General features: G+C 40.3%; 1 protein-coding gene across 2 annotated transcripts; it reads right to left on the bottom strand.

The window, feature by feature from the left end:
• Positions 1 to 1,144: 1,144 nt before the first annotated feature.
• LOC138980765 (protein D2-like) lies at positions 1,145 to 25,231 on the bottom strand. Of its 2 annotated transcripts, XM_070353662.1 has the most exons (4): positions 24,708 to 25,227; positions 2,865 to 2,960; positions 1,991 to 2,024; positions 1,145 to 1,413 (listed from the first exon to the last, which is right to left on the bottom strand). In XM_070353662.1, exons 1-4 carry the CDS (start codon positions 24,942 to 24,944, stop codon positions 1,205 to 1,207), a joined length of 576 nt encoding a protein of 191 aa, XP_070209763.1. In that variant the 5' UTR covers positions 24,945 to 25,227; the 3' UTR covers positions 1,145 to 1,204. The 2 variants fall into 2 exon arrangements, with proteins under 2 accessions (XP_070209763.1, XP_070209764.1); XM_070353663.1 differs by lacking the exon at positions 2,865 to 2,960 and having other exon boundaries at positions 24,708 to 25,231.
• Positions 25,232 to 25,308: the final 77 nt, after the last annotated feature.

Raw genomic sequence — 25,308 nt, 5'->3', positions numbered from 1 at the left:
TCGATTAAAAGGCCAAAATAAAAGGACGTCACGCAACACCAGCAATAAGAAACCGAAGGCACTAATGCATGACGCAGTTACGAAATACCGATTGTTGTTTCTTACACAGCATTCATCTGGATTGATACTGGTTGAAAGTATGTGTTTTTCTGTACAAATTGATACTTGCAATGTACTCTTTGTAAGATAACTACAGTTTCGATTAAGCTTGTTTTTGGTATTTAGTGGGCCTGATTGGAGCCCAAATGGCGAATAGCTGCTGACAGGTAACACACTGCCCATCGCTATTCTTGCTTGTCTATTTCACTGCGTTTTGCACGTAGGAGGTGAGCAATTTTCTTCTCGCGGCGATTGACGAAGCTGTATTGTCTAGGTGGAAAAATGCAGTGCGTTCAGTTTCATTCCGTGAGTTCGACAGCTTGACTAAATGTATTAATTTCGCCTTACGCGACTTAATTGTTTTGGACTTTCATTTGCGTTAGCTCGGTTTGATATGAAAAACCGAAGAAAAGCCCTGCCATTTTGCACTGAGAAACTTTGGAAGTAGCGTATTTACTCCTCGGTCTCGCTGTAGTACATTTACCCTCAGTTACTTCCTCGTTTGCTTCCGAAGTAAGATCTTTTTCCGACCCATGCATGCAAAAGTGAGGATGTACTTTCAAGGTCGCTCAAAACTTTGAAAGTAGTCGCAAACTACCCTCAGTTACTTCCTCGCTTTGCTTCGAAGCAAGCCCTTTTCCGGCCCATCCATACGAAAGTAAGGCAAGTACTTCCAAGGTCACTCAAAACCTTGGAAGTTGTCGCGAACTTCCTCCATAAGCATACGGGACCAGATCTGTCAAAACGCATAGCACGCAGAATATAGTGATGGAAAATCACACTGGTTGGACAACCAAACGATCACGGGTGACAAAAGCTGAACCGAGAGAAACGATGATACCTTCAGCCAAAGCATAAAATAAAAGGGAAATATATATGTTCCTTTCGATACACAAGATTCTAACCAAAAGGAATAGGACACCACACACACACACACACACACACACACACACACATACACACGCACACACACTAACACACACACACACACACACGCACACACACTTACACACAGTCGTATTCACACTCACAAAGGCAAACGGACTTGATGCAGCAATATCTCAAAGCCTCAATATTTCTTGTTTCTTCCAAAAACAATGAATCATTATCTACTGTATTGAATCTGGAAAGCTACGACTTCATTGTGGAGATGGGAAACGGCCTTGAAATTCTCAAGGTCAAAACGAAGGTGGTTGCTGGAGAGTTGACCCAGAAGGTCAAGGTCGTTGAGCGACTGGCCAGATCCCCACTCGTACAAGAAGAGCTGGTAGCGGTGTGCGGGTGTACCTGCCGGTGGGTGCGGGGATCTGTAGGCTGCAACGAGTAAGATCTCAGGAACTTAGAGCTCACGCTTACGTGCCTTTTCTTTTTCAGTTGTTGTTAAAGCGCGCTGCTTCGTGTGTGTGTGTGTGTGTGTGTGTGTGTGTGATTCTATTGCAACAAGTACAGACATACGAATCGATAAAAAAACAAAAAACAAGACGTCATAACGTGAATAATAGCGTAACAAGTTCTCACTTTTTTTGCATGTCTCCCGATTTATGAGGAAGTGGGAAAGAATTTCGAGAATAAAATAGGTCTCGGTGACGTCAACATATCAGGACTGGAGTATAACATTATTCGTAAGGTCACCGCCAGGCTGTGCATGTATCGCTATCGTATATATCATTATTGACGTTAAGGACCAAAATGCACGTGCAAAATGAAAATCGGCGCGTGCTTTAACTTTTTTGTGACAGGTGTTTTTATAAGAATTAAAAAGCCGTTTACTAAAATATTTACTGATTGTAAAAAGATAATGTGCACGTTTCTGGGAAGATCATTCACAGCCGGGTCAGATAAACCTAAGGACAGACATGATGCATCATAGTTACCCAGAAGGATAACTTACCGACGAATTCATGGGTAACATGCAGATTCTGTCCCTGAAACAAACCATTGACAATGTTTTGGTTAGTCGTTACCATGCCTAAGCACAGAGCAGCAAAGCAACCCCAGATGCATGTATGTAATTCGTTCTAAAACACACCCACGCACACAGACACACACACACACACACACACACAGTCACAGACACAGTCACACACGCACTGAGGAAAGTTAAGGTTATAGAACGTCTCATAGACAAAATGTGACATTTTGAAGTCAAATGATCGCCTGTCAACACGATGTTGCTTGAATGTCAAGTTGGCCATAAGTAAGCAAGGCGCATTGTGTCTACAAAGTGTGATACTTTGTAACAGCTTCCTAGAATTTGAAAACGTCGTGTTGGCTAGCACGACATGTAGAACAATGAGTCAATCAATCACTTACCATGTCGAAGCGGCCCGGTGGACAATTCAAGCCTTTAGCTACCAGGTCCCCTGATCAATCAATTAATCAATCAACCAATCAACCAAAAATGCAATCGATCAATCATGTTATTACCATGACGATGTAGCTACGAGGATCCCTGGTCAATCAATAAATCAATCACTCCCCATGACGAAGGCGGCCTAGTGGACGACTTAGGCATGATCAATCAATCAATCAATCAATCAATCAATCAATGATGTCTGAGCGATCGAGAAGAAGAAGAAGAATCAATCAATAACTTACCATGACGATGTAGGCCATGATCAATCAATCAATTAAACAATCAATCAATCAATCAATCACCATGACGAAGGCTGTCCAGTGGACGATGTAGGCCATGATCAATCAATCAATTAAACAATCAATCGGTCAATCAATCAATTCAATCAATCAATCAATCAATCAATCACCATGACGAATGCGGCCCAGTGGACGATGTAGCGGAGGTTTGGCTGGCAGGGTGTGGGAGCGTCAGGGTCCAGCATCAACAACAGGTATGTCTGGCTCTGTCCACATGTCAGTAGAGGTTAGTTACAGTTTGTGTCGGTGAATGAATGTAGGAGACAATGAAGGGATGAATAAACGAGAAAGAGTGTCGGGGATTGGATTAATGTATGTGGGAGTGAGCGTATAATTATGAATGAAAGAGGTAGTGGCGGAATCAATGATTGAGGGAGATAGTACGGAAATAGATGAATGAGAGAGGGAAGGAGTGATGGAATCGCACACACACACACACACACATTGACACACATACTGACACACACACACTAACACACTAACACACACACACACTGACGCACATACACACTGACACACACACACAGATACATTCATACACACACACAAACAGACACACATACGGACGAGGAGCACCTTAGGTACCGGTCATACGCAGACGGATCTGTGTGACTTCTGTACGTACGAAATCCACATTAGGTACCGTTTGGCTATACACAGTGTGTAACCCGTACGGACGAAGGCATTAAGTACCTGTTTCCTATACACACTGATGGTTGTGTATAGTGTCAGTAAAGTGTGAATAGGTGAGGATGGAACTTTAACCGTCGATCACTTTACATGTATATATGCTTATGTTGCATGTTTTGCTTTTGATTTGTATGTTCCTTACTTTGTCATTTTGTTGTTTATGTTTATTTGCTTGTTTGCTTACTTGTCGATTGTTTGCTGGTTTGTTCGTTTACTTTGTTTATTTGTCATGTTGCTTTACTTGTTTATCATTTATTAGACATTTGTATTAGAAGTAAGGACCGGTTGTAAGAAAAGGCGTCACCTTAAACCTCTATCCTTGAAAAATAAAGTTCCATCATCATCTCTCTCTCTCTCTCTCTCTCTCTCTCTCTCTCTCTCTCTCTCTCTCTCTCTCTCTCTCTCTCTCTCTCTCTCTCACTTTTTACATTTAGTCAAGTTTTGTCTGTGCCGGTGTGCGTGCGCGTGTGTAGAGCGATTCAGAGTAAACTACTGGACCGATCTTTATGAAATTTTACATGAGAGTTCCTGGGTATGATATCCCCGGACATATTTTTCTTTTTTCGATAAATGTCTTTGATGACGTCATATCCGGCTTTTTGTAAAAGTTGAGACGGCACTGTCACACCCTCATTTTTCAATCAAATTGATTGAAATTTTGGCCAAGCAATCTTCGACAAAGGCCGGACTTCAGTATTGTATTTCAGCTTGGTGGCTTAAAAATTAATCAATGACTTTGGTCATTAAAAATCTGAAAATTGTGATTAATTTTTTTTTTATACAACGATCGAAATTTACATTCATCTTATTCTTCATTATTTTCTGATTCCAAAAACATATAAATATGTTATATTCGGATTAAAAACAAGCTCTCAAAATTAAAAATCAAATTTCCGAAATCGATTAAAAAACAATTTCATCTTATTCCTTGTCGGTTCCTGATTCCAAATCATATAGATATGATATGTTTGCATTAAAAACATGCTCAGAAAGTTAAATCGAAGAGAGGTACAGAAAAGCGTGCTATGCAGCACAGCGAAACCACCACCGCGCTAAACAGTCTCGTCAGTTTCACTGCGTTTTGCGCGAGCGGCGGACTACGGTCACTGTAAAAAAATGCAGTGCGTTCTGTGAGTTCCACAGCTTGACTAAATGTAGTAATTTCGCCTTAAGCGATTTTTTTTTTTTTTAAATTGGAGAAAACCTGTTTCTTTTTTTTTCTCTTTTTTTTTGTGGTTTGCATGGTTGTTTATACAAAAAGCAATTGAGGAGCCATACATGGTTACTTTTTTTCCTCCTTTTTTTCCCCCTTATTCTCGTCCATCCGCTCCCTCCCACCCCCCTCATAATATTCACAAACGTCATATATCACTTCACCTCATCTCGTCTTATACATTACTCACATACTTCCAATGTACATTTCATTTTCCAATATGCTATTCAAATCGTATCTATCACCATACTTATATTTACTAATACACATTTTTGCAATCAAAATAATGTGATTAAGTACCTTATTATTTTGGCATATATTACTAGGTTGATAACCAAACAAGACATCGTGTTCTAAGAGGTGCACATTTGATCCTGTATTTCTAAAAATATAATGGACATTTTCTCAAAAGCTCGTCAACTTCTCACATTGCCCAAAAAAAGTGTTCAACATAATCAATGTGTTTACAAAATGTACATAATTTTGTTTCTCTAATTTTCATTTTATTTAATAATATATTCGTGGGATAAATATTATGTAATATTTTCCATTGTAACAATCGCAATCTTTCTTTTTTTGTACATTTGCTTGCTAACAGCCAATAACTGTGATCTAGTTTAACCTGATATTGATATAACCAAAATGTAGCAGCGCAAGGCTCGCTCGCTTTATCAGCATGCGAAACTTTCTCGCGGAGGGGTTAATGATCACCGGGTTCCGTGTGTCAAGGTCATTATTGTGTTCGTCTGCTCGCGGGCTGGCTGTGTTTTTGCGAAGTGCAAGCGCTCGCACAGCAGTCTTCACTGCGCCGTACTCAAAAAATCTAGAGGGACTGTATCTTATCTTTGTGCACAGCTGGTTAAAAGGAATCATATCTCCGTTAACCCAAATATCTTTCAACGTATCTAAGTGCGCTTCTATCCATTTTTTAAAATATAAGCTTTTATTTTTATAAACCACTTTTATATTGTTCCACAAATATTGATCGCCAAAGCGATCTTCTCTCTCATAAATCAATGCTTTATTATGGATTCATTTTAAGAGAACTTCTGTCCAAAAGTTTGATCGAATGCATTCAATACCTTGGAACTGTTTTAGTGGTGTTGTGGCTTTAAAACAAAGTAAATTTCTTCCCAATACCTGATAAAGACTTAATGGAATCGTTGTCCACGGTTCATGTTTTTGTTCGGTTGAAGTTTTGCTGCCCATGTGAGTAAAAAAGAAGTCTGCATATCGTGGACGTTTATCATGTTAATACCACCTTCTTCCACCACATTACACAATACATGTCGGCTTTTGTATTTGAATACTTCCTTTTCCAGAGAAACCTGAACAAAATAGTATTCAACTTATCGAGAACTTTAACAGGGGCAAGAAGCGCCTGCATAACGTAAACAAATTGTAAAACTAAGAAGGACTTAATAATACATAATTTGCCGCTTATACTTAAATTTCTTCTTGACTATCTGCAAATGATTTGTTCAACTTTTTCAAGTCTTTTGGACCAATTTTCCATAATTTCAGAGGCCGGGATGTCATTTTTAAAACTGACTAATTCCCATGATTTTAACCTGGGTATTCCATTTAATATCGCAATATTTCTCTTGACAGTTTTTACGCGATCCCAACCACATTGCTTCCGTTTTACTTTTATTTAATTTTAAGCGAGATATATTGGAGAAATCATCAATGATTTTCAAAACCGTTTCCATGTCGTTTTTATCTTGAAGTAAAACAGTTATGTCATCGGCGTACATAGCCAGTTTCAAGATACGCGATGTTTGTTCTGCAAAACCTACATCTGGTAAGGCAAATCCTGTAATATTGGGGTGACTTCGGATTTTGATTGCTAATAATTCTACAGCAAGCACGAAGGCCAAAGGTGAGAGGGGACATCCCTGACGGATTCCGGAATTCACACTTATTTCTTCCGAAATCCAACCCATATAATTTATGCAGCTCGTGGTGTTTGTCATTAAAACTTTAATCCATTTAACAAATTTTTCGCCAAAACCAAATGTTTTAAAGGACCAGACCACATAGTCTTTTGAGATGGAATCGTAGGCTCGAGCGTAGTCAAGGGCAAGTAATAAATTACCTGCTTGATTTCTTTCATTAGCGTAATTAATGACATCATCAATTAATCTAATCAAGTTACTTGCCTTTCTTCCCTTAATAAATCCTGTCTGATCTTCTGACACGAGGTCAGAAATAACACCAGATAAGCACTGCGATAAACATTTTGCCAGCATTTTATAATCTGTATTGGTTACAGATACGTATAGGGTCTCCAATTCTTAAGGCTATCTCTCGGCAAATCTTTACCCTTATGGATCAACGTGATAACCGCTCTTTTCTGAGTATCTGACAATTCACCAACTCTAAATGCACTTTGAAGGGAATTAACCACCATCATTTTTACTTTAGGCCAAAGACATTCATGAAACTTGTACTCAATCCGTCTAAACCTGGTGACGAACCATTTTTTTTTTAATAAAGACAGCGCCCTGCCGATTTCTAACACGGTAAAATCAGTTTCCAAAACATATTTTCGTTCGTCATTTAACTGAGGAATATTTAAATTAAGAACTTTAATTTCAGCATCCTCCTCAACAAAATTCCCATTTTTATCAAACACGTTATTGTAAAATCTCACTTGCTCCTGTAAAATTCCTTTTTGCGTCGTTATTGAGAGCCATTTTCATCAATTAATCTGTCCATACATTTTAAATTAGCTTTCATTTTTTCCATATTTAAAAAATATAATATCCCTTCACATGCACAATTCTTTATAACATATTACAACCAAATACAATAGCAAATAAGCAAAAAAACATGGTTTGAAAGGGTAGCTTTATTGGGTTTTTTTTCGAACGATGTAAGGATCACTAGATCACTTCTTTGTCAGGTCTAGTTATTAACTATGATAAGTCGTCAGCAGTGTGGATAGGAGCCTCTAAAAATTCTAACGTTAAGTTTATGCCAGAACACAACTTTGTTTGGAATCCCACTGTTTTCAGGGTTTTGGGTATCTGGTTTTCGACAAACATCGAGGAAATTGTTCCAATAAACTATGAAAACAAGTTTGTGGAGATTAAGAGAATTTTCAACTCGTGGTCCAGAAGGAATTTAACCCCTTTCGGAAAAATAACAGTCATTAAGACTTTGGCATTGTCCAAACTTACCTACCTATTTATGAATTTGCCGGACCCAGATGAGGATTTTCTAGCTAATCTACAGAAACTACTGTTTAATTTTGTTTGGGACGGGAAAATTGACAAAATTAAAAGAACCTCCATGTATCAGGCATATGAAGAGGGGGGACTTAAAATGGTTAACGTGAGAGTTTTTCTATCGTCATTGAAGATAAACTGGCTAATGAAAGTTTTACATGATGATGGAAAAATTACACAAATTCTCTATGCATTATGTCCTGCTGTCCGAGTTGTGAAACAACGTGGGGGCGAGTTTGCAAATGTACTGATGCAAAGAATTGTTAATCCTTTTTGGGTTGATGTTTTTAAACATTATAAAAAAGTGTGTAACAAATGTATTCCATCTTCTTTTCATGACTTTGTATCTGAATGTCTTTTTTATAATATCAATATATGCAGAGACAAGAAGGTGTTGTTTCTTAGAAGCTGGGCACATTGTGGTATTGTTTCTGTTGGTCACTTGCTGAAGGAAGATGGATTTTTGACCTATGATGAATTTAGCAGAAAATACCCAAATGTGACTGTTAATTTTTTGTTATATCAAGGAATAGTACGGGCTGTTAAGAAGTATCAATGTAAGCTAGAAATTGACTTTTGTGATAACTTTGTGGTAAGTGACCCATGTGTCTGGCAGTGCTTGGCCAGTGGTGGTTCTAAACATGTCTATGGATATTTGATTAAGAATACTGATCCTCTGAAATGTATTGAAAAGTGGACAGCTGCACTGAACTGTAATGTAGATGTCAATAAGGTTTTTCTAAAAATTAAAAGAACAACTGAGGACGTACGTCTCAGATGGTTTCAGTATAGACTGATATATAGAATTATACCCACCCAGCGTTTTTTGCATCTGAGAAAAATTGTTGAATCTCCTATTTGTACTTTCTGCGGACAGCAGGAGGAAACGCTAGAACATCTTTTTTGGGACTGTACAAAAACACAGGCCTTTTGGAATGATTTCCTTCAGTGGATGCGAGACAATTTTGTACATTGTACTAATGTTAGACTGTATAAGCAACTTATTATCTGTGGCTACCAAACAAACTGTGTGACGGACAAAACCTTTGATCTGTTCCTTCTAATCGCAAAATACCACATTTATACATCTAAAATACGTGCGACCGGCCCCCATTTTCAGGTTCTTGTTTTAACTCTAAAACAAAGATTTTTGGCAGAGAAGCACAATGCATTGGTTAACAATGAGTTAACTTCTTTCAACAGAAACTGGAATCTGTACAGGCATGCGATTGAATGATTTTATGTTTTTTTATTTTTTTAATTTTTTTAATTTTTTTAGCCTGGTCACCGCTCGCTATCCTCTTCCTCTTCTTTCCCTGATCCTTACTCTCTTCTGTCACTCTTCTTTCTTCTTCTCTCTTTTCTCTCTATCCTTTTTGTACTGTCTGTTTATATGTGTGTATGTAAGTGATATGGTTGAGATGGCCTCAACTGGATATTTGCTATTTTCGTTACCCTATGTAGACTGTTTGTGATCTGTTTTATGATATATTGTCTGGAAAAGAAAAAAGAATAATAAAAAAAAAAAAAAAAAAAAAAAGGATCACTATATCCCGCCAAACCGCAACACGGTGGCCTAGTGGTAAGGCGTCCGCCCAGTGAGCGGGAGGTCGTGGGTTCGAACCCCGGCCGGGATACCCAAGACTTTAAAATTGGCAATCTAGTGGCTGCTCCGCCTGGCGTCTGGCATTATGGGGTTAGTGCTAGGACTGGTTGGTCCGGTGTCAGAATAATGTGACTGGGTGAGACATGAAGCCTGTGCTGCGACTTCTGTCTTGTGTGTGGCGCACGTTAAATGTCAAAGCAGCACCGCCCTGATATGGCCCTTCGTGGTCGGCTGGGCGTTAAGCAAACAACCAACCAAACAAACAAACAAAATATATCCCGCCAACTAGAGTTATTACGGCTTGTTGATTTTGCTGATATAAAAGTCATTGTTTCTCACTTCATTGGTGCAAACAGTGTAATTTTGTGTTGTACATTTTATTGTTATGCAATGGTTGTTATATTTGTAAGCATAAGAGAGAGAGAGAGAGAGAGAGAGAGAGAGAGAGAGAGAGAGAGAGAGAGAGAGAGAGAGAGAGAGAGAGAGAGAGAGAGAGAGAGAGAGAGAGAGATTTTTCACTCCATCAAAGTGTCTCCTTTTGAATGCTAAATATAAGTCAGGGAATACGTCTAAAAATGGCATCCAAATTCCAGGAAATATGTATATTACCTGGATATTTTAGGGAATATTATAAGATGTTTGATGGGTTGTTGACAGACCAGCTTTTTTGTCGGTCCGAGGGGGAGCATATCGTCTTTTGTTTCATATTTATTGACCAAGGCCGAAGGCCGCGGTCAATAAATATGAAACAAAAGTCGATATGCCCCCCGAGGACCGACAAAAAAGCTGGTCTGGCAACAAACCATCAAACATCGTTTTTGTCATCATTTCGGTGGTTCAACATTAAGTGAAAAATCAACACAGGGAGCCATGGTTTGAAACGCGAGTTCTGTTATTATAATGCATGTTCGGGGCCCCAGCACGTTGTTCAAAGCTGGCGTGCGAAAGCAACTTACTGTGTGTGATTTGAGTTTATAATGTTGAGACAAGTATGTCAGGTTTGAGGATGCGAAGTTCTGTAGGTTCCGACTACAGAGTGATGTGTGAAACCAACAGTAAGCGCCTTTGAGACGATAGTGCCCACATGTTGCATTCGAGCGATGGGATTGTCGTATTTCAAACGAGGTGATTTGCTTGCACAGTCAGCGTTGACCATCTCACAACAGATCTGTTATGTGGATTATCGTGCGACGTTCGAGTCGGGGGCAAGGAATCGCAGGACGCAAAGATGAGTCTTTTTCCATTGTCACCTTTCTTTCCGGTTGTTGGTGCATATGATATTGTGCGGACAAAATGATGCGACGGCGAGTGTTTTTTGCCTCCAAGATTTTGTGGTGTGGGTATTGTTTTGCTCGTTTCATACCCACACCAAAACCTGAAACACATCCCACCCCACCCTCCCCCTCCCTCACAATCAGTCCATGAACACAAACACTGACACACAAATTAATGATCAAGTTACACCCCCCCCCCAACCCTTCACTTGCACACCTGCAACGCAGACGATCATATTATTGATTAAATATTCATATAGGTCAGTGTTGGGTTTTTTGACTCACATGCGAAGCAAAAGTGAGTCTATGTACTCACCCGAGTCGTCCGTCCGTCCGTCCGTCCGTCCGTCCGGACGTCCGTCCGTCCGTCCGGACGTCCGTCCGTCCGTCCGGAAAACTTTAACGTTGGATATTTCTTGGACACTATTCAGTCTATCAGTACCAAATTTGGCAAGATGGTGTATGATGACAAGGCCCCAAAAAACATACATAGCATCTTGACCTTGCGTCAAGGTCAAGGTCGCAGGGGCCATAAATGTTGCCTAAAAAACAGCTATTTTTCATATTTTTCCCATTTTCTCTAAAGTTTTTGAGATTCAATACCTCACCTATATATGATATATAGGGCAAAGTAAGCCCCATCTTTTGATACCAGTTTGGTTTACCTTGCTTCAAGGTCAAGGTCACAGGAGCTCTTCAAAGTTGGATTGTATACATATTTTGAAGTGACCTTGACCCTGAACTATGGAAGATAACTGTTTCAAACTTAAAAATTATGTGGGGCACATGTTATGCTTTCATCATGAGACACATTCGGTCACATATGATCAAGGTCAAGGTCACTTTGACCCTTATGAAATGTGACCAAAATAAGGTAGTGAACCACTAAAAGTGACCATATCTCATGGTAGAAAGAGCCAATAAGCACCATTGTACTTCCTATGTCTTGAATTAACAGCTTTGTGTTGCATGACCTTGGATGACCTTGACCTTGGGTCAAGGTCACATGTATTTTGGTAGGAAAAATGTGTAAAGCATGTGAGTCGTATGGGCTTTGCCCTTCTTGTTGTTCTTGTTTGTGTTATTGCAGAATCGGTTTTCTCTTATTACTACACGTGTCTCTTTATTACATTTCACCATCGCCCTACCACCCTGCCCCTCTCGGTATTCCACCCCTCGGTTTTCAGTGGTAAATATTAGTAATCGAATATTGAAGCTACGTTGAGTCAAAGGTCACAGAAGATTTGCATCGTGCAGCACTGCACGAATTGGGTCAAAGGACACAAACGATTTGCGTCGTGCCGCGAAGGAAAGATAATCGCGATCTTGTTTCTCATTGCCTCTCTGTTTTTCATTAGACTTGTCATTCTGCTTGCTCGGCTTTGTCAGATGTCTTCATTTCTTGTTGCTATGTTCTTTGCTTTTTTATTTTTTTATTTTTATTTGCGCTTAGTTTATCGATACAACGTCTTGTGCACGGGTCAAAATGTGTGTGTCAGGGGTCAATTGGTTTGACTTAAACTTGACGTTCGTGTTTCAAGTCTCCAAACAGAGATAAACGCACTCCATGACTTTGTGAGAAGATAAAACATATCGATAGGTTTCATTTGTTTGCGATAAAGCATAAATGTATGACCTTTGATGAGGTAGTTTTGTTTTTTGTTTACATTTGCCAGTTTGCCAGTTCGTATTTGGAACTTGGCGAAGCAGTGTCGTCTGTTTAGGTCTGGGGAAACGCCAATGAAAAGAGCCGAAGAATCTTCGAGCGTTTCTATTGGGTTTGCTTTTGATTATCCATGTAATAGGGCTTCCTGCAACTATGGTAACCGGGGATTTATTCCCCGGGGAACATGAGATTTATTTCCCAGGTGCTTGTGAATGAAAACTCGTGAAAATGATGACAAATATATTTATTGAGTGAAACAGGGAATACGTATAAATCAAATCTCTTATATTATTAAAAGCTGCATCAAAAAGTTTGCAACATTGATATCGGGACTACACAAAATAGAATGTTTATATAATGGGTGGTGGTGGATAATGCTGTCTGGATTAAAATATAAAAAGAGGTAAACAGGTGGCGAACTGTATTAAGTTTCACTGACGGTCTAGTCTTCAGTGACAGTGCAAATAACAAATCAGAGGTGATTCTTGCTAATCATCAAGCTTTTATTTATCCGTATGAATTTAGCAATGAAAAACGGATTGACAATTAAGGTTAAAGAGAGAGGAAGGGAGAGAAAGAAGGAGGGGGAGAGAGAGGGAGGGGGGAGAGAGGGAGGGGGGGGGGGGGGAGAGGAAGGGCGAGAGAGAGGAATGCGTGGGGCTGGCGGTGGGGGTGGGGGGCCGTGGAAAGGAGCAGCTAGTCGTAGAGCGGTTCGACTCGCGCAGTGGCTATACATTACACGGTTCGCGTGCCATCAATTAGAACGTCGTCAAGTAGGTAGCCCGCTGAGAAACCTACTGGAGAGCTAGAGAGACAGCTGGACGCATTCCTTGTTTATGGTCAGCAGATTAATGTACTGCCACACTGAGATTGAAGTCGCAGAGGCTTACATCGGACTGGGTGGCCGAGTGGTATTTGTTTGTTTGTTTGCCAGTTTGTTTGCTTAACGCCCTGGCCGAGTGGTAACGCACTTGCGGAAGCGAGAGGTTGCGAATTCGACCCTGGGTCAGGGCGTTAGCAATTTTCTCCCCCCTTTCCTAACCTAGGTGGTGGGTTCAAGTGCTAGTCTTTCGGATGAGACGAAAAACCGAGGTCCCTTCGTGTACACTACATTGGGGTGTGCACGTTAAAGATCCCACGATTGACAAAAGGGTCTTTCCTGGCAAAATTGAATAGGCATAGATAAAAATGTCCACCAAAATACCCGTGTGACTTGGAATAATAGGCCGTGAAAAGTAGGATATGCGCCGAAATGGCTGCGATCTGCTGGCCGATGTGAATGCGTGATGTATTGTGTAAAAAAAATTCCATCTCACACGGCATAAATAAATCCCTGCGCTTTGAATATGTGCGCGATATAAATTGCATAAAATGAAAATAAAATAAATAAATCCCTGCGCTTAGAGCTGTACCCACGGAATACGCGCGATATAAGCCTCATATTGATTGATTGATTGACATCCTCGTATAGTCACAGTATACTGACACCAGTTCTAGCATGATATAGCGGCTGTCACTATAGGTGTCTCTCTTTGTGTGTCTGTATTATATTACTTGTGATTAAAACAAAAAAATGCCTGATGGGAAACAAATAGAAAAAAAATGTTATGACAAGGATTCCCCTAATATTTCCGAATGTCATTTCTACAATGTCGCTTTAAATAACGTCTTGATGAAAGTTGGTTGACGTGAAATGTGGCTTGAAAAAAAAAGAGCATTAAACCTTTAACGTAATGCAGCAAGCAGAGAATGCAGAGAATATGGAATATTATCTGTCATAGGAGTACGATACCAGTTAATCACGTTTAACCGAATGTTTGGAGATTCGAGAGTGGAGGATAAGTAGAGTGATATATGGGGGGTGTCATTATTGAAGAAAGAGAGATGGAGAGAGAGGAGAGTTGGGAAAAGAGAGAGTGTGTGTAAGAAGGTGAGAGACAGAGGGCGATGGGGAGAGGTTGAGTGATCATATGAGGGGTGTTGTCAATATTAGAGAGATAGAGGGGAAGAGAAGGAGAGAGAGATGGGAGGGTGAAGAAAGAGAGAGAGTGTGTAAGATGCCTCCATAAGAGATGTAGCCTAGAATAAAAGCAATATCTCTCGATACATGTATTATTTCTCTTAACATGTAAGTTATTGTTCGTAGGCCTAATATGAAAACAATAATTTTGAAGTCTGAATCCAGTATCATTATTTTGAACTGTTTCGGTCTATACAACGCTTCCGTGTAGCATATATATCTTTCATATTCTCTTGGGACGGGCCAGGGAATGTGTTACAAACTAACGCTTGCTTATATTAGCAAGCCCAGTCAGTTCTAGCAGAGGGAATGAAATACAATTATGCTCAGTCTAGATTGGTCTCTAGGTACTCTACGGAATGTACGCGAGTAGTGAAATATGATAGCGGTCAGTGGATCAGTTACCAACATTCCTCCTGACATCTGGTAGTGATTTAGTCTTGATGGTGATCAGTGCTTTCCTTCGTTAGCCACTGGACTTGTCAGTTGCATTTTGACGATTATCTGAGCGACCCCTTTTACAGAAAATTCAAATAGCAACCGAACCCATTCATGGAAGATCAAATAGGATGTACATTAGGTCCCTAATCACGAAGAGGGTCACCTAGAAACTCGCTCAAATATGTGATTTTTCTTGATACATTGTTAACTAATTGGAGTTTTCCTAACAATACACACACACAACGTATTCGTTTTGATAACAAAAATAATGATATGGCATGTATCAATAGCCGGCATGTGATAAAGGGGTAACAAAATAATAATTAACAAGTGACCATAATGATCCTAATACTTTCCGTTTATCATCTCGTGCTGTGGTTGTTGTTTTATTATTTAAAGTCTTCGTCTCGGGCTGATTGGTCCTGATATGGCTCAAAAGAGTCGGCTGGACCGAAAGCAAAAATCAAGTAAAGTATCTGGGGCTACCATGCCTGACGGAATAATGTTGGCACTAGGATCATCTAACTACAGAGCAAATCAATATCAATCACCACAAACTGGGGCCTTAAATTCGGAGAAAATAACTGTGTCCTTACTGGAGAGAATTGAGTTTGTTTGTTTGTTTGCTTAACGCCCAGCCGACCACGAAGGGCCATATCAGGGCGGTGCTGCTTTGACATATAACGTGCGCCACACACAAGACATAAGTCGCAGCACAGGCTTCATGTCTCACCCAGTCACATTATTCTGACACCGGACCAACCAGTTCAAGCACTAACCCCACAATGCCAGACGCCAGGCGGAGCAGCCACTAGATGGCCAATTTTAAAGTCTTAGGTATGACCCGGCCGGGGTTCGAACCCACCACTAGGCGCCTTACCACTAGGCCAACCGGACGCCTTACCACTAGGCCAACCGTGCCGGTTAGACAATTGAGTACATGTATACGAAATAGCATTTCCTGGCGGGATAATTTTGAGTGACACCAGGGTCATCAATCCGCATGACATAATTATGAGCGTTTATTCCCATGGACCTCGAGCTCATAGCCAAAGTGAGTTTCAATAGCTTTACCCATTTGGGAGAAATGAGTACATATATATGTTAGTCATATTGAGAACAGACACAAGTCAAACGGGATAATTGCACTATGATCAACAAACTACTTCGTTTGAATGCAAATGTGTTGTTGTTCGTCACCCAGAGGGTGGACGTTTGCGTTTGTTCCGGTCAGTCTATATGTCACAAAAGTCACTAAAATATCACTCACGCGAACTGTCAAGACGCAAAATAGATAAGTTGGTAAATTGCTCTCCTAACGTGACAAAACGAAAGTGTCCGAGGCAGGAGATCGAATTCCATTGGCGTCGTTAATTTAAAAAAAAAAGCTTACTGGGTGACGCAGGGGTTTGTCGGACCTGTTCTTCTTAGGGGTTGGGGAGGGAGGAGGTGTTGTGTTGTTGTTTGTTTTTTTTTTTTTTGGGGGGGGGGGGGGGAAGAACATTGCAGTTATGATAAAAAAAAATTCTGTCAATATTTGTCCCGCGCTAATCTGTGTGAAATCGCTTACCGTTGCCAATTATAATTCATATATTAATACAGGTACTGGTAGCCTCAGTCACACGAAATTGCTAATTTCTGTGGTACTGGGCAACTTTCACGTTAATCCTTTTGCATGGGCATAGTGGAGGCCACCTCGATCAGGACTGGCTGGGTCTAATGTGTTTATTTTTGTAATTAAGTGGGTTTATTTGAACATTAAATATTTTTACCTACCGCCGGAAGCCCTTAGGCACCCCTGAAACTCGACATGCAGCCGTCCAGGATAAAACTGCCCGAGAATCCAATAAACACTTTAGACAACACAGTATCATGTCAAATCAAGTTTACTCTCAAACCTATCAAGTTGTTATCTTTGTTACTTATTGGAATGGCAAACGGAACATCCATTGCCTATGGTTTTTGTAGTGTCATAGCTGTATTTTTCCCTGAAACTTTTGCAAATTATTTGTAGGCCAGTTGGTTAGGACACTCTTGCTTCATCATGTTCTAATCACGTACGTTCGAATCCACGCGGTGCTGTTCATTGTTATTTTATTTTACTGATACGTTTTTTATAATTTAATTCGTCATCCAGCGGGAACGTTTGCGATTGTTCCATTCCGTAAGTATGCATGTATGTATGTATGTCACAATATAGGAACTGCGATAAATCCTGAACCGCTAAGTATTTTTCAACCAAACTTTGTAGGTAGATGTAGACACACGATAGCCTATTGTGTGCAACAGTTATATTGGATATGTCAAAGGTCAAGGTCATTACGGGGCCCGATGGTCAAAATACATAACCAGCCATATCTCCCAAAGTTCTGGGAATATTTCAATGAAACTTTTTTCATTACATACTCGGAGGAAGGGTCTACAAAATAGCAGTACAAAATACCAAGTCACAGCGAGAAATGTTTCACAAATTCGAGTTAATTTTTTTAAGTTGAAGGGACTAATGTGCTGCGTCTTCATGTTCAATTTCATAAAACATGGTTGGCTGGTTCCAAAGTTATAAGGGTTTTAGTGTTTGATTCTCCAATGCATAAACATCCATATCTCCCAAAGTTCTGGGAATATTTCAATGAAACCTTTTTTTATTACATACTCCGAGGAAGGGTCTACAAAATAGCAGTTACAAATTACAAAATCACAGCGAAATGTTTTTCGCAGAAAATCGAGTTGATTTTTTTCTTCTTTTTTTCCCACTTAAGTTGAAGGGACTAATGGCCTGCGTCTTCATGTTTAATTTCATTAAAAAAAATGGTTGGCTGGTTCCAAAGTTATAAGGGTTTTTACCATCATATGTGTGGTTATCATATGACTGATAGTTAATTAAGGCTTCGCTGATCAGGGGAGCTAATCTACTCCAATCACCATCGCTTTGAAGCTATGAAACAATAATAAATCAGTCATGATTCAGACAAGATAAGTCGACCATTGCAACAATAATAGCAATTGATCATGGGATGGATTCGCATAGACACTTTAATATCCACACCATCAGTGATTAATGAAAATCATAAAACATTTGTTACATCCCGTGAGGAGCACGAGTATTGCTAGCGATAATAATAATAAACATTTAGAATCCGAATACTTCCTAATGCAAGGAGCCCTAGTCGTTTACATAAACCCAAGATGGGGAGGTAGAACTTCTTCTCCCTTCTTCAATGCTAGCGTTCTTGGCCAGGGCACGGTAACTTGATCCCAACACGAAAAGGAACGCTGAAAACATGGTCCTGTGGCGCCGCGAACCGGTGGTCAGCATCTGACCACTGCTCGGCGAAGCCACGGCGAAAGGGCTACGGCTGTAACCCGATAACGGCACCGGCTGATAACAAGTTCACGCTGATATCAATGGCCTTGCTGCATCGCCAACTATCCTTCTGAGGCTCGGGCACCCCGCTGCACCAGCCTCTCCTTTCACCTCTACTTCTGGTGGCCCAATCGGAGGGAGGTTTCTCTGCCAGCCACCGATGCTCTGGTTGCTTCGCCTTTTCGTGATATTTGACCTCCTTGACCTCTAATAACATCTAGCCTTGTGTAGAGCACTTGCAAATTGGCGATTTATCACAAAATCAGGACTATCATAATGTAAGACAAGTACTATACACATAACTTTTTTCACATTTTTTTTGTTGCTGTTTAATTTTATTATTATCATAAAACTATTAATATTATAATTAAGTTCTCATGACCCACAATCTTGACAATAACTGAAGTAATGACATCAGTGACTATGCCTTGAAGCTCTTGGACAACATTCAAGTGTGTGATATTTATTCTGATATTACTGACAACCTTGAAAAATAACTGTGAAGTAAAACAGCACCCGAGACTATTAGCCCTGACGTATATTTGACAATGTTCAAAAAATGTTTCTGCTACTATGGGAATAACTGAGGTAATGGCGTGAAGTAATTAATATGCTTATGTGTTGTTCATAAATGTGTAATATTGTGTTTCACTATGGCTCTCACTGATTGTACACGAGGGTCCATAACTCTACAGTCTCGTGCCCTGTTCCCCACTGACGCTGCTGCTCCATTTAGCGAAACAGTCGTGCCAAGTGAGTTAGATAACCTGCAGCACCCCCCCCCACCCCCACCCCCACTCCTCCGAAAATAAACAAAGGGACCATAAGGATCATTAAACCGCCCGCTTATTACCCCACCCCTGGAATGAAGTAAAAGAAGACCCCAAAAATAAATACAAAATTAAAAAATAAAAACGCCTGCCAAATTAAAGAAGTTTGTAACATGAACTATAAAAGATGATTAACCAACAATCATAAAACAAGAGGAATGGGTTCAAAGAGATCCCTGCGTCACATTTCACACACAAAAAATAACATGAGATTTTAACCCACGGCAACCTTGGAGACCACAGGCGAACGACATACCAACTACGCCATAACGGGTTACAATTATAGATTGCGCTCACAACTGTTTTTGTCTGCCTTTACCTCGCGGGCTTTTACGGGCTATGTAAGGATCATTTTGTTTAACTTCAACTAAGAACTTGATTTACAGACACATTTTTAGCGGAAACACCCTGAATTGTTTGAACAGAGTTGAAGGGTCGTCTTCTGAGTATGTACTACAAACATTTTGATTAAAATATTCAAAGAAGTTTGGGAGATCTTTTGATGTTCACGTGTATGTGGGGTTATGGAGTCGTCGAGTCGAAGACTGTGCGGAAACGGTACGCCGATTACACCATGTTACATAATTATACACAACCTATATACTATGGCTGTGTAGCCTAATCACAATTAAATTGGACGTGCACTAACCATACATTTTAATATTTTGAACCGAGTGACACCAAATGCTTTGATGTTCGAGTCTGTACTTTCAAGCAACACAGCATGATTCATCCCATGTGTTTTACACCATAAGTGTAGCAGAAGTCCCTATACAATCTTCATGTATCATACCATTATATAATCTATGATATATATTAATTATATATGTATAGATAAGGCTATACACTTATCATTGCTTGCATTAAACCAGACAAATAGAGACAGACAGAGATAGGGACAGACGGAGAGACCGACGCGGAAACAGATAAATAAAGACTGACAGGAGGAGAAAGAGAGGGAGAGAGAGAGGGAGAGATCTAAAGACAGAGACAGACAGCGGTAACAGCATCAAAATACATCATTTAACAACGATATCTAAAAGCATAATACTATTGGTGGTATATGAAGAAAAGTATTGAAAGGAGTGCCTGGCGGGATAATAGTAGGACAACGAATATAAGTTTTAGTTACAATCGTGTGAAGCCATCTTTGAAGGCATACGCACAGATTCAGCTCATTTGACTCTAAAACATCCGTTATCTGAGTACGGACAGTAAAACAGAAGGACTGCGTGACTGTATAGCATTCTGTATACATACTATTATGCTTATATTGTCTTATACTGTTTAAAACGTTCGCCAGAGACGTTTCTGTTTAATTTTGGTAGCACTTATTTGAGCCTTGTGCTTTTGTGTTTCTTCATCTTGCCCTTTCTATTGTAATTCGGACTGTTGGATATGTATTTAAACCAAAAGAAGGCGTACTTCTCTTTTTAACTGTCAATAGACACTATACAGTGTTTTCGATGAAACAACGCATCAGTTCAGGCGCAGTCAAGTCCAGACTAGCCCCTGTCAGTCACTCCAGTACACGCGTTCGGAATGCAGGACATAGCGTGCTTGATACGGTTAATTAAACACTTCCCCTCTGCCTTTAGGTAACTTGACACTGATAGCGCGGCGGGGAGGTAGCTCAGTTGGTAGCGCGCTGGCTTTGTAGCCCGTTGGTCGCTATCAGCGTGGGTTCGGTCCCCACGTTCGGCGAGAGATTTATTTCTCGGAGTCAACTTTGTGCAGACTCTCTTCGGTGTCCGAACACCCCCGTGTGAACACTTGCGCACGAAAAAATCCCACGTTCACAGCGAAAGACTCAGGGCTTGGAAAACACGAAGACACGCATGCATTATCTCTCGTCTCCGATTATAATGATCGTATTTCGATACTTTGACGAGACAAACCCAATGCTGGTGTGTCGAAGAAGACAGCCACAGCGGGCTTGTTCGAATCAAAGTATCACACCATAACTTCAACGTATTACCAATACCTGTCCCAATATAGACCAGTTGGTCTAAGAGGACGTTAAACCCTAAAAGTCAGTCACACTGATAGCCGAAGGCGCAGCTCCTTTGCCCAGTCCATAAAACAAGAGGCACATACAACACACGCACAGGGGTAGAGGAGACGAAATAGGTGAATAAGAATAATCAGATATGTAATCATTTTACTGCATTATAACAAACATTTAGGTGTTAATGCTGCTATTTTAAATTAAAGCCATGCTTTTGTTGTTTAAACTGTGGCGTCATTTTCTGGTTTTGTTTTTGTATCCGGGGTTGTAAGAATTTACATGACAAATACAGGCATGTGATCATGCAACCGAGTTGCAATGAGAAAGGCAACACAGATTCAGGCAGTTCGAGTTCATCATTCTAGGCGTCCCGGACTTGGCTGCCATTCGACAAAGGTGTTTTTCAAACTGTTTGACGCACGGATCGCCCCTATGCTCTTGTATGGTTCAGAGCTATGGGGATATGGAAAGTATGACTCTGTGGAAAGGGTCCACCTGTTTGCGTGTAAAAAGTTTCTGAAAGTGACAATTCGAACTCCAAACAACATTGTGTATGGTGAATTGGGAAGACATCCGCTGTATATTAACTCTGCAGTCAGATGTGTGAAATACTGGTTTACACTGCTGAAGCAACCTGATTCAAGATATTCAAAGATTGCATATAAAGCTTTATGTAATTTGGCATCGAAGGGCCACACAAATTGGGTCTCACATGTGCAGAGTCTTTTTATGTTGTAATGGTTTTGCTGCTGTGTGGATGTACGGAATGGTTGGGAATGAGAAGTGTTTCTTACAAGAGTTTAAAAGACGATTACAAGATTGTTTTTGTCAAGAATGGTTCTCCTTTTTAGAATGCAGTGAACGTTTCGACATTTATAATTGTTACAAAACATGTTTGGAAAAAGAGAAATACATTGAATTAATCAAAGATATTAAGTACAGAGTTGCTCTTACTCGTTTCCGCGCAGGAGTATCCGAAATCAACGCTCACAAGTTTCGGTACGCACCAAACCAAACGACAAGAAACTGTCCTCTCTGTACAGCTGATAAAGAAGATGAACACCATGTTGTATTTTTATGTCCTTTTTATCAAGACCTTCGAGCAAAGTATTTAAAAATCTCGAACTCTAAGACGCTGCAACAACAACTTGTGTATTTCTGTGGCAGTAATGAGGATAATGTGATGAACAGCTTCAGCAGATTTGTGTTCTTCATGTTACAGAAGAGACGAACCCTTATAAATCAGGTTCAGTGACATGTCATCAGGGTTTTAATGTATTTGTTGAATTTTATGCGTGACTATAATGTATAACTGTGCAGATACTATTGCTGTTATTTTAACCACTATTGTAAGGGGCTGTGGCCTTAGACAATTAAAGATTTGTTCTTGTTCTTGTTCTTGTTCTTGTTCTCTCTCTCTCTTTCTCTCTCTCTCTCTCCCTCCCTCTCTCTCTCTCTCCAACTCCCTCTCTCTCTCTCTCCCTCTGCCTCCCTCTGCCCCCCTCTCTCTCTCTCTCTCTCTCTCTGTCTCTGTCTCTCTCTCTGTCTCTCTGTGTCTCTCTCTCTCTCTCTCTCTCTCTCTCTCTCTCTCTCTCCTGTTTAGAATGCAGTGAACGTTTCGACATTTATAATTGTTACAAAACATGTTTGGAAAAAGAGAAATACATTGAATTAATCGAAGATATTAAGGATGAAAAAAGATCTTTGCTGTATCTACTCCATTACCCTCGAAAAATAAAGTTGGTTCGTTCGTTCGTTCGTTCGTTCTCTCATAATTTATTGATAGTGATACTAATAGTATTCCTTCTCCCCTCACGCTCTCTGTATCTCTCTTTCTCCCCCCCCCCTCCTACCTCTCTCTCTTATCTTATAATACATTTCTCTCCTCTATCAATAAATTTAGAATACGATATTATCTCTCTGTGCCTCTCTCTCTTACTGTCGTTGCGCGCGCACGCTTATTATGAGATAAGGGAGGTAGAGGTAGGGGGGGGGGGGAGAGGGAACGTGAGCTAGAGACGGAAAAAGTGAGGAGAGAATACTATAAATATATATTATGTAATAGAGAGAGAGAGAGCGAGAGAGATATAAAAGAAAGAGAGAGAGGGAGAGATAGAGAGAGAAAGAGAGAGAGAGAGAGAGAGAGAGAGAGAGAGAGAGAGAGAGAGAGAGAGAGAGAATATGTAAAGCGCTTAGAGAACGTCAAGCGCTATATAAATCTCCCATATAAATATATAAAGGAGTGAGAGAATACTATAAATATATTATGGAAAAAAGAGAGAGAGATAGATAGGGAGAGAGAGAGAGAGAGAGAGAGAGAGAGAGAGAGAGAGAGAGAGAGAGAGAGAGAGACTGACACAGTTTAATTGAATATGGGCCTACAGCCCCTTTCAATGGGGGGGTACACATAAATCACAGGAAAAAAATACCAAAAAAATGATATTTAAACGTATGCAAAATACACAGTGGTTTGTTCCAAGCTTTCCTCTATCAATAATCTTGCACATCAATGCTGCCTAATATATACATACAACCGAGAGAGAGAGAGAGAGAGAGAGAGAGAGAGAGAGAGAGAGAGAGAGAGAGAGAGAGAGAGAGAGAGAGAGAGAGAGAGAGAGAGAGAGAGAGATGTCTAATAAAGTTTGTTTTTAGGCCTGTATAATGTTTACTATTCACTTCACTATTGGTCATTCTTTGTAAAAGATTGTTTCTACTCAGTTATTTACTGTCAATGATGCTTGAGACACAAGAGAACGATTGCTGTTATTTTTAAATCTGCAGTGAGAACTTTTAGGTTGTGTGTAAAAAGTTGGTTCTGTACGTATATTCCATACGTTAAGTACCTTTGAATCTCAAACCGCTACTACTTGACAAAATGATGAGCCTTATTTACAAAAATAAAGGATCGTAGTTCAAACTGTCTGTCTATGGATGTCTGAATTGAATGTGCTGTCCCGATATATACAGGTCGAAATAATATGGCTACCAACATCTCTAATTCTGTGTAATAAAACCTTGGAACCGCAGGCGACGTTAAGTACCGCTATGTCCGTACGGAAAGCACTAAGTACCGCTATGTCCGTACAGAAAGCACTAAGTACCGTTGGTCAAAACACCCGACTACTCCCAATTAGGGCTATGTTTCTACTCAGTTATTTGCTGTCAATGATGCTTGAGATACAAGAGAACGATTGCTGTTATTTTTAAATCTGCAGTGAGAACTTTTAGGTTGTGTGTAAAAAGTTGGTTCTGTACGTATATTTCATACGTTAAGTACCTTTGAAATTCAAACCGCTACTACTTGACAAAATGATGAGCCTTATTTACGAAAATAAAGGATCGTAGTTCAAACTAACATGCCTACATATAAACAGCATAAACAACACACAAAAGTATTATGTACATGGGTTTTAACATCGCAGGTACTTAGCGCGGTACCTAGTGCAGCCAAGGTCTATGCACGGTACCTAAGGCCCTCTCATACGGACATGCCGGTACTTAGCGTCAGCCTCGCACACACACACACACACACACTGGCACACACACATACATGCACACACACACACACACAAACAGACACACACAAACAGACACACACACACACTGACCGCCTTTGCTGCTGACCAGTGCAGCCTGGGTGCCGTCTGAAGGTCAAGGCTAGACAGGTCTTGGTCACACGTCACGGAATGACCTTGATACGTCACGGTCAGCACTGATCCCTGGTGACTGCAGTCCACACTCGACACCGGATTGGCTGCGTCCTGCCAAGTGCAGGAAGCAGCCCATGACGTCAAGACGAATGACGTCAGAAAGAGCATCACAAGGGGCACGTGTCTGGCCGCCATTTTGGAGTTTTCTCTGACTTGATTTTGTACTGTTGTATTTTGTTTCTCCGCGTTCTATTCTAATTCATTTCCTCTTTTTTCCTTTTATTTCTTTTTCTGTCCTTCTCTATCTGTTTTCTTTTACTTACAATTTATGACGTATTTGTATGAACAGCCGTGGACTTGAAAGCTAACAAAGTGAAATTTAGTTCTAGCTTACGATCTTGTCGAAAGACCTTTGTCATAATAATTTCCTTTTGTTGTCTGGGAGTTAATGTACACAACTGAAGATAAGAATGTCAGTGCAAAAGATGGGCTGCATTTACGTTCATGTCGTACCGAGAGCGTCTTAGAAGAACCGCCCTTGGCCTAAAAATTATCTGCG

The sequence above is a fragment of the Littorina saxatilis genome, linkage group LG11 (genome assembly GCF_037325665.1).
Source record: "Littorina saxatilis isolate snail1 linkage group LG11, US_GU_Lsax_2.0, whole genome shotgun sequence".
NCBI classification, from domain to species: Eukaryota; Metazoa; Mollusca; class Gastropoda; order Littorinimorpha; family Littorinidae; genus Littorina; species Littorina saxatilis.
The sequence above is the reverse complement of the archived record's forward strand: the minus strand, read 5'-3'. Positions and strand labels throughout refer to the sequence as shown.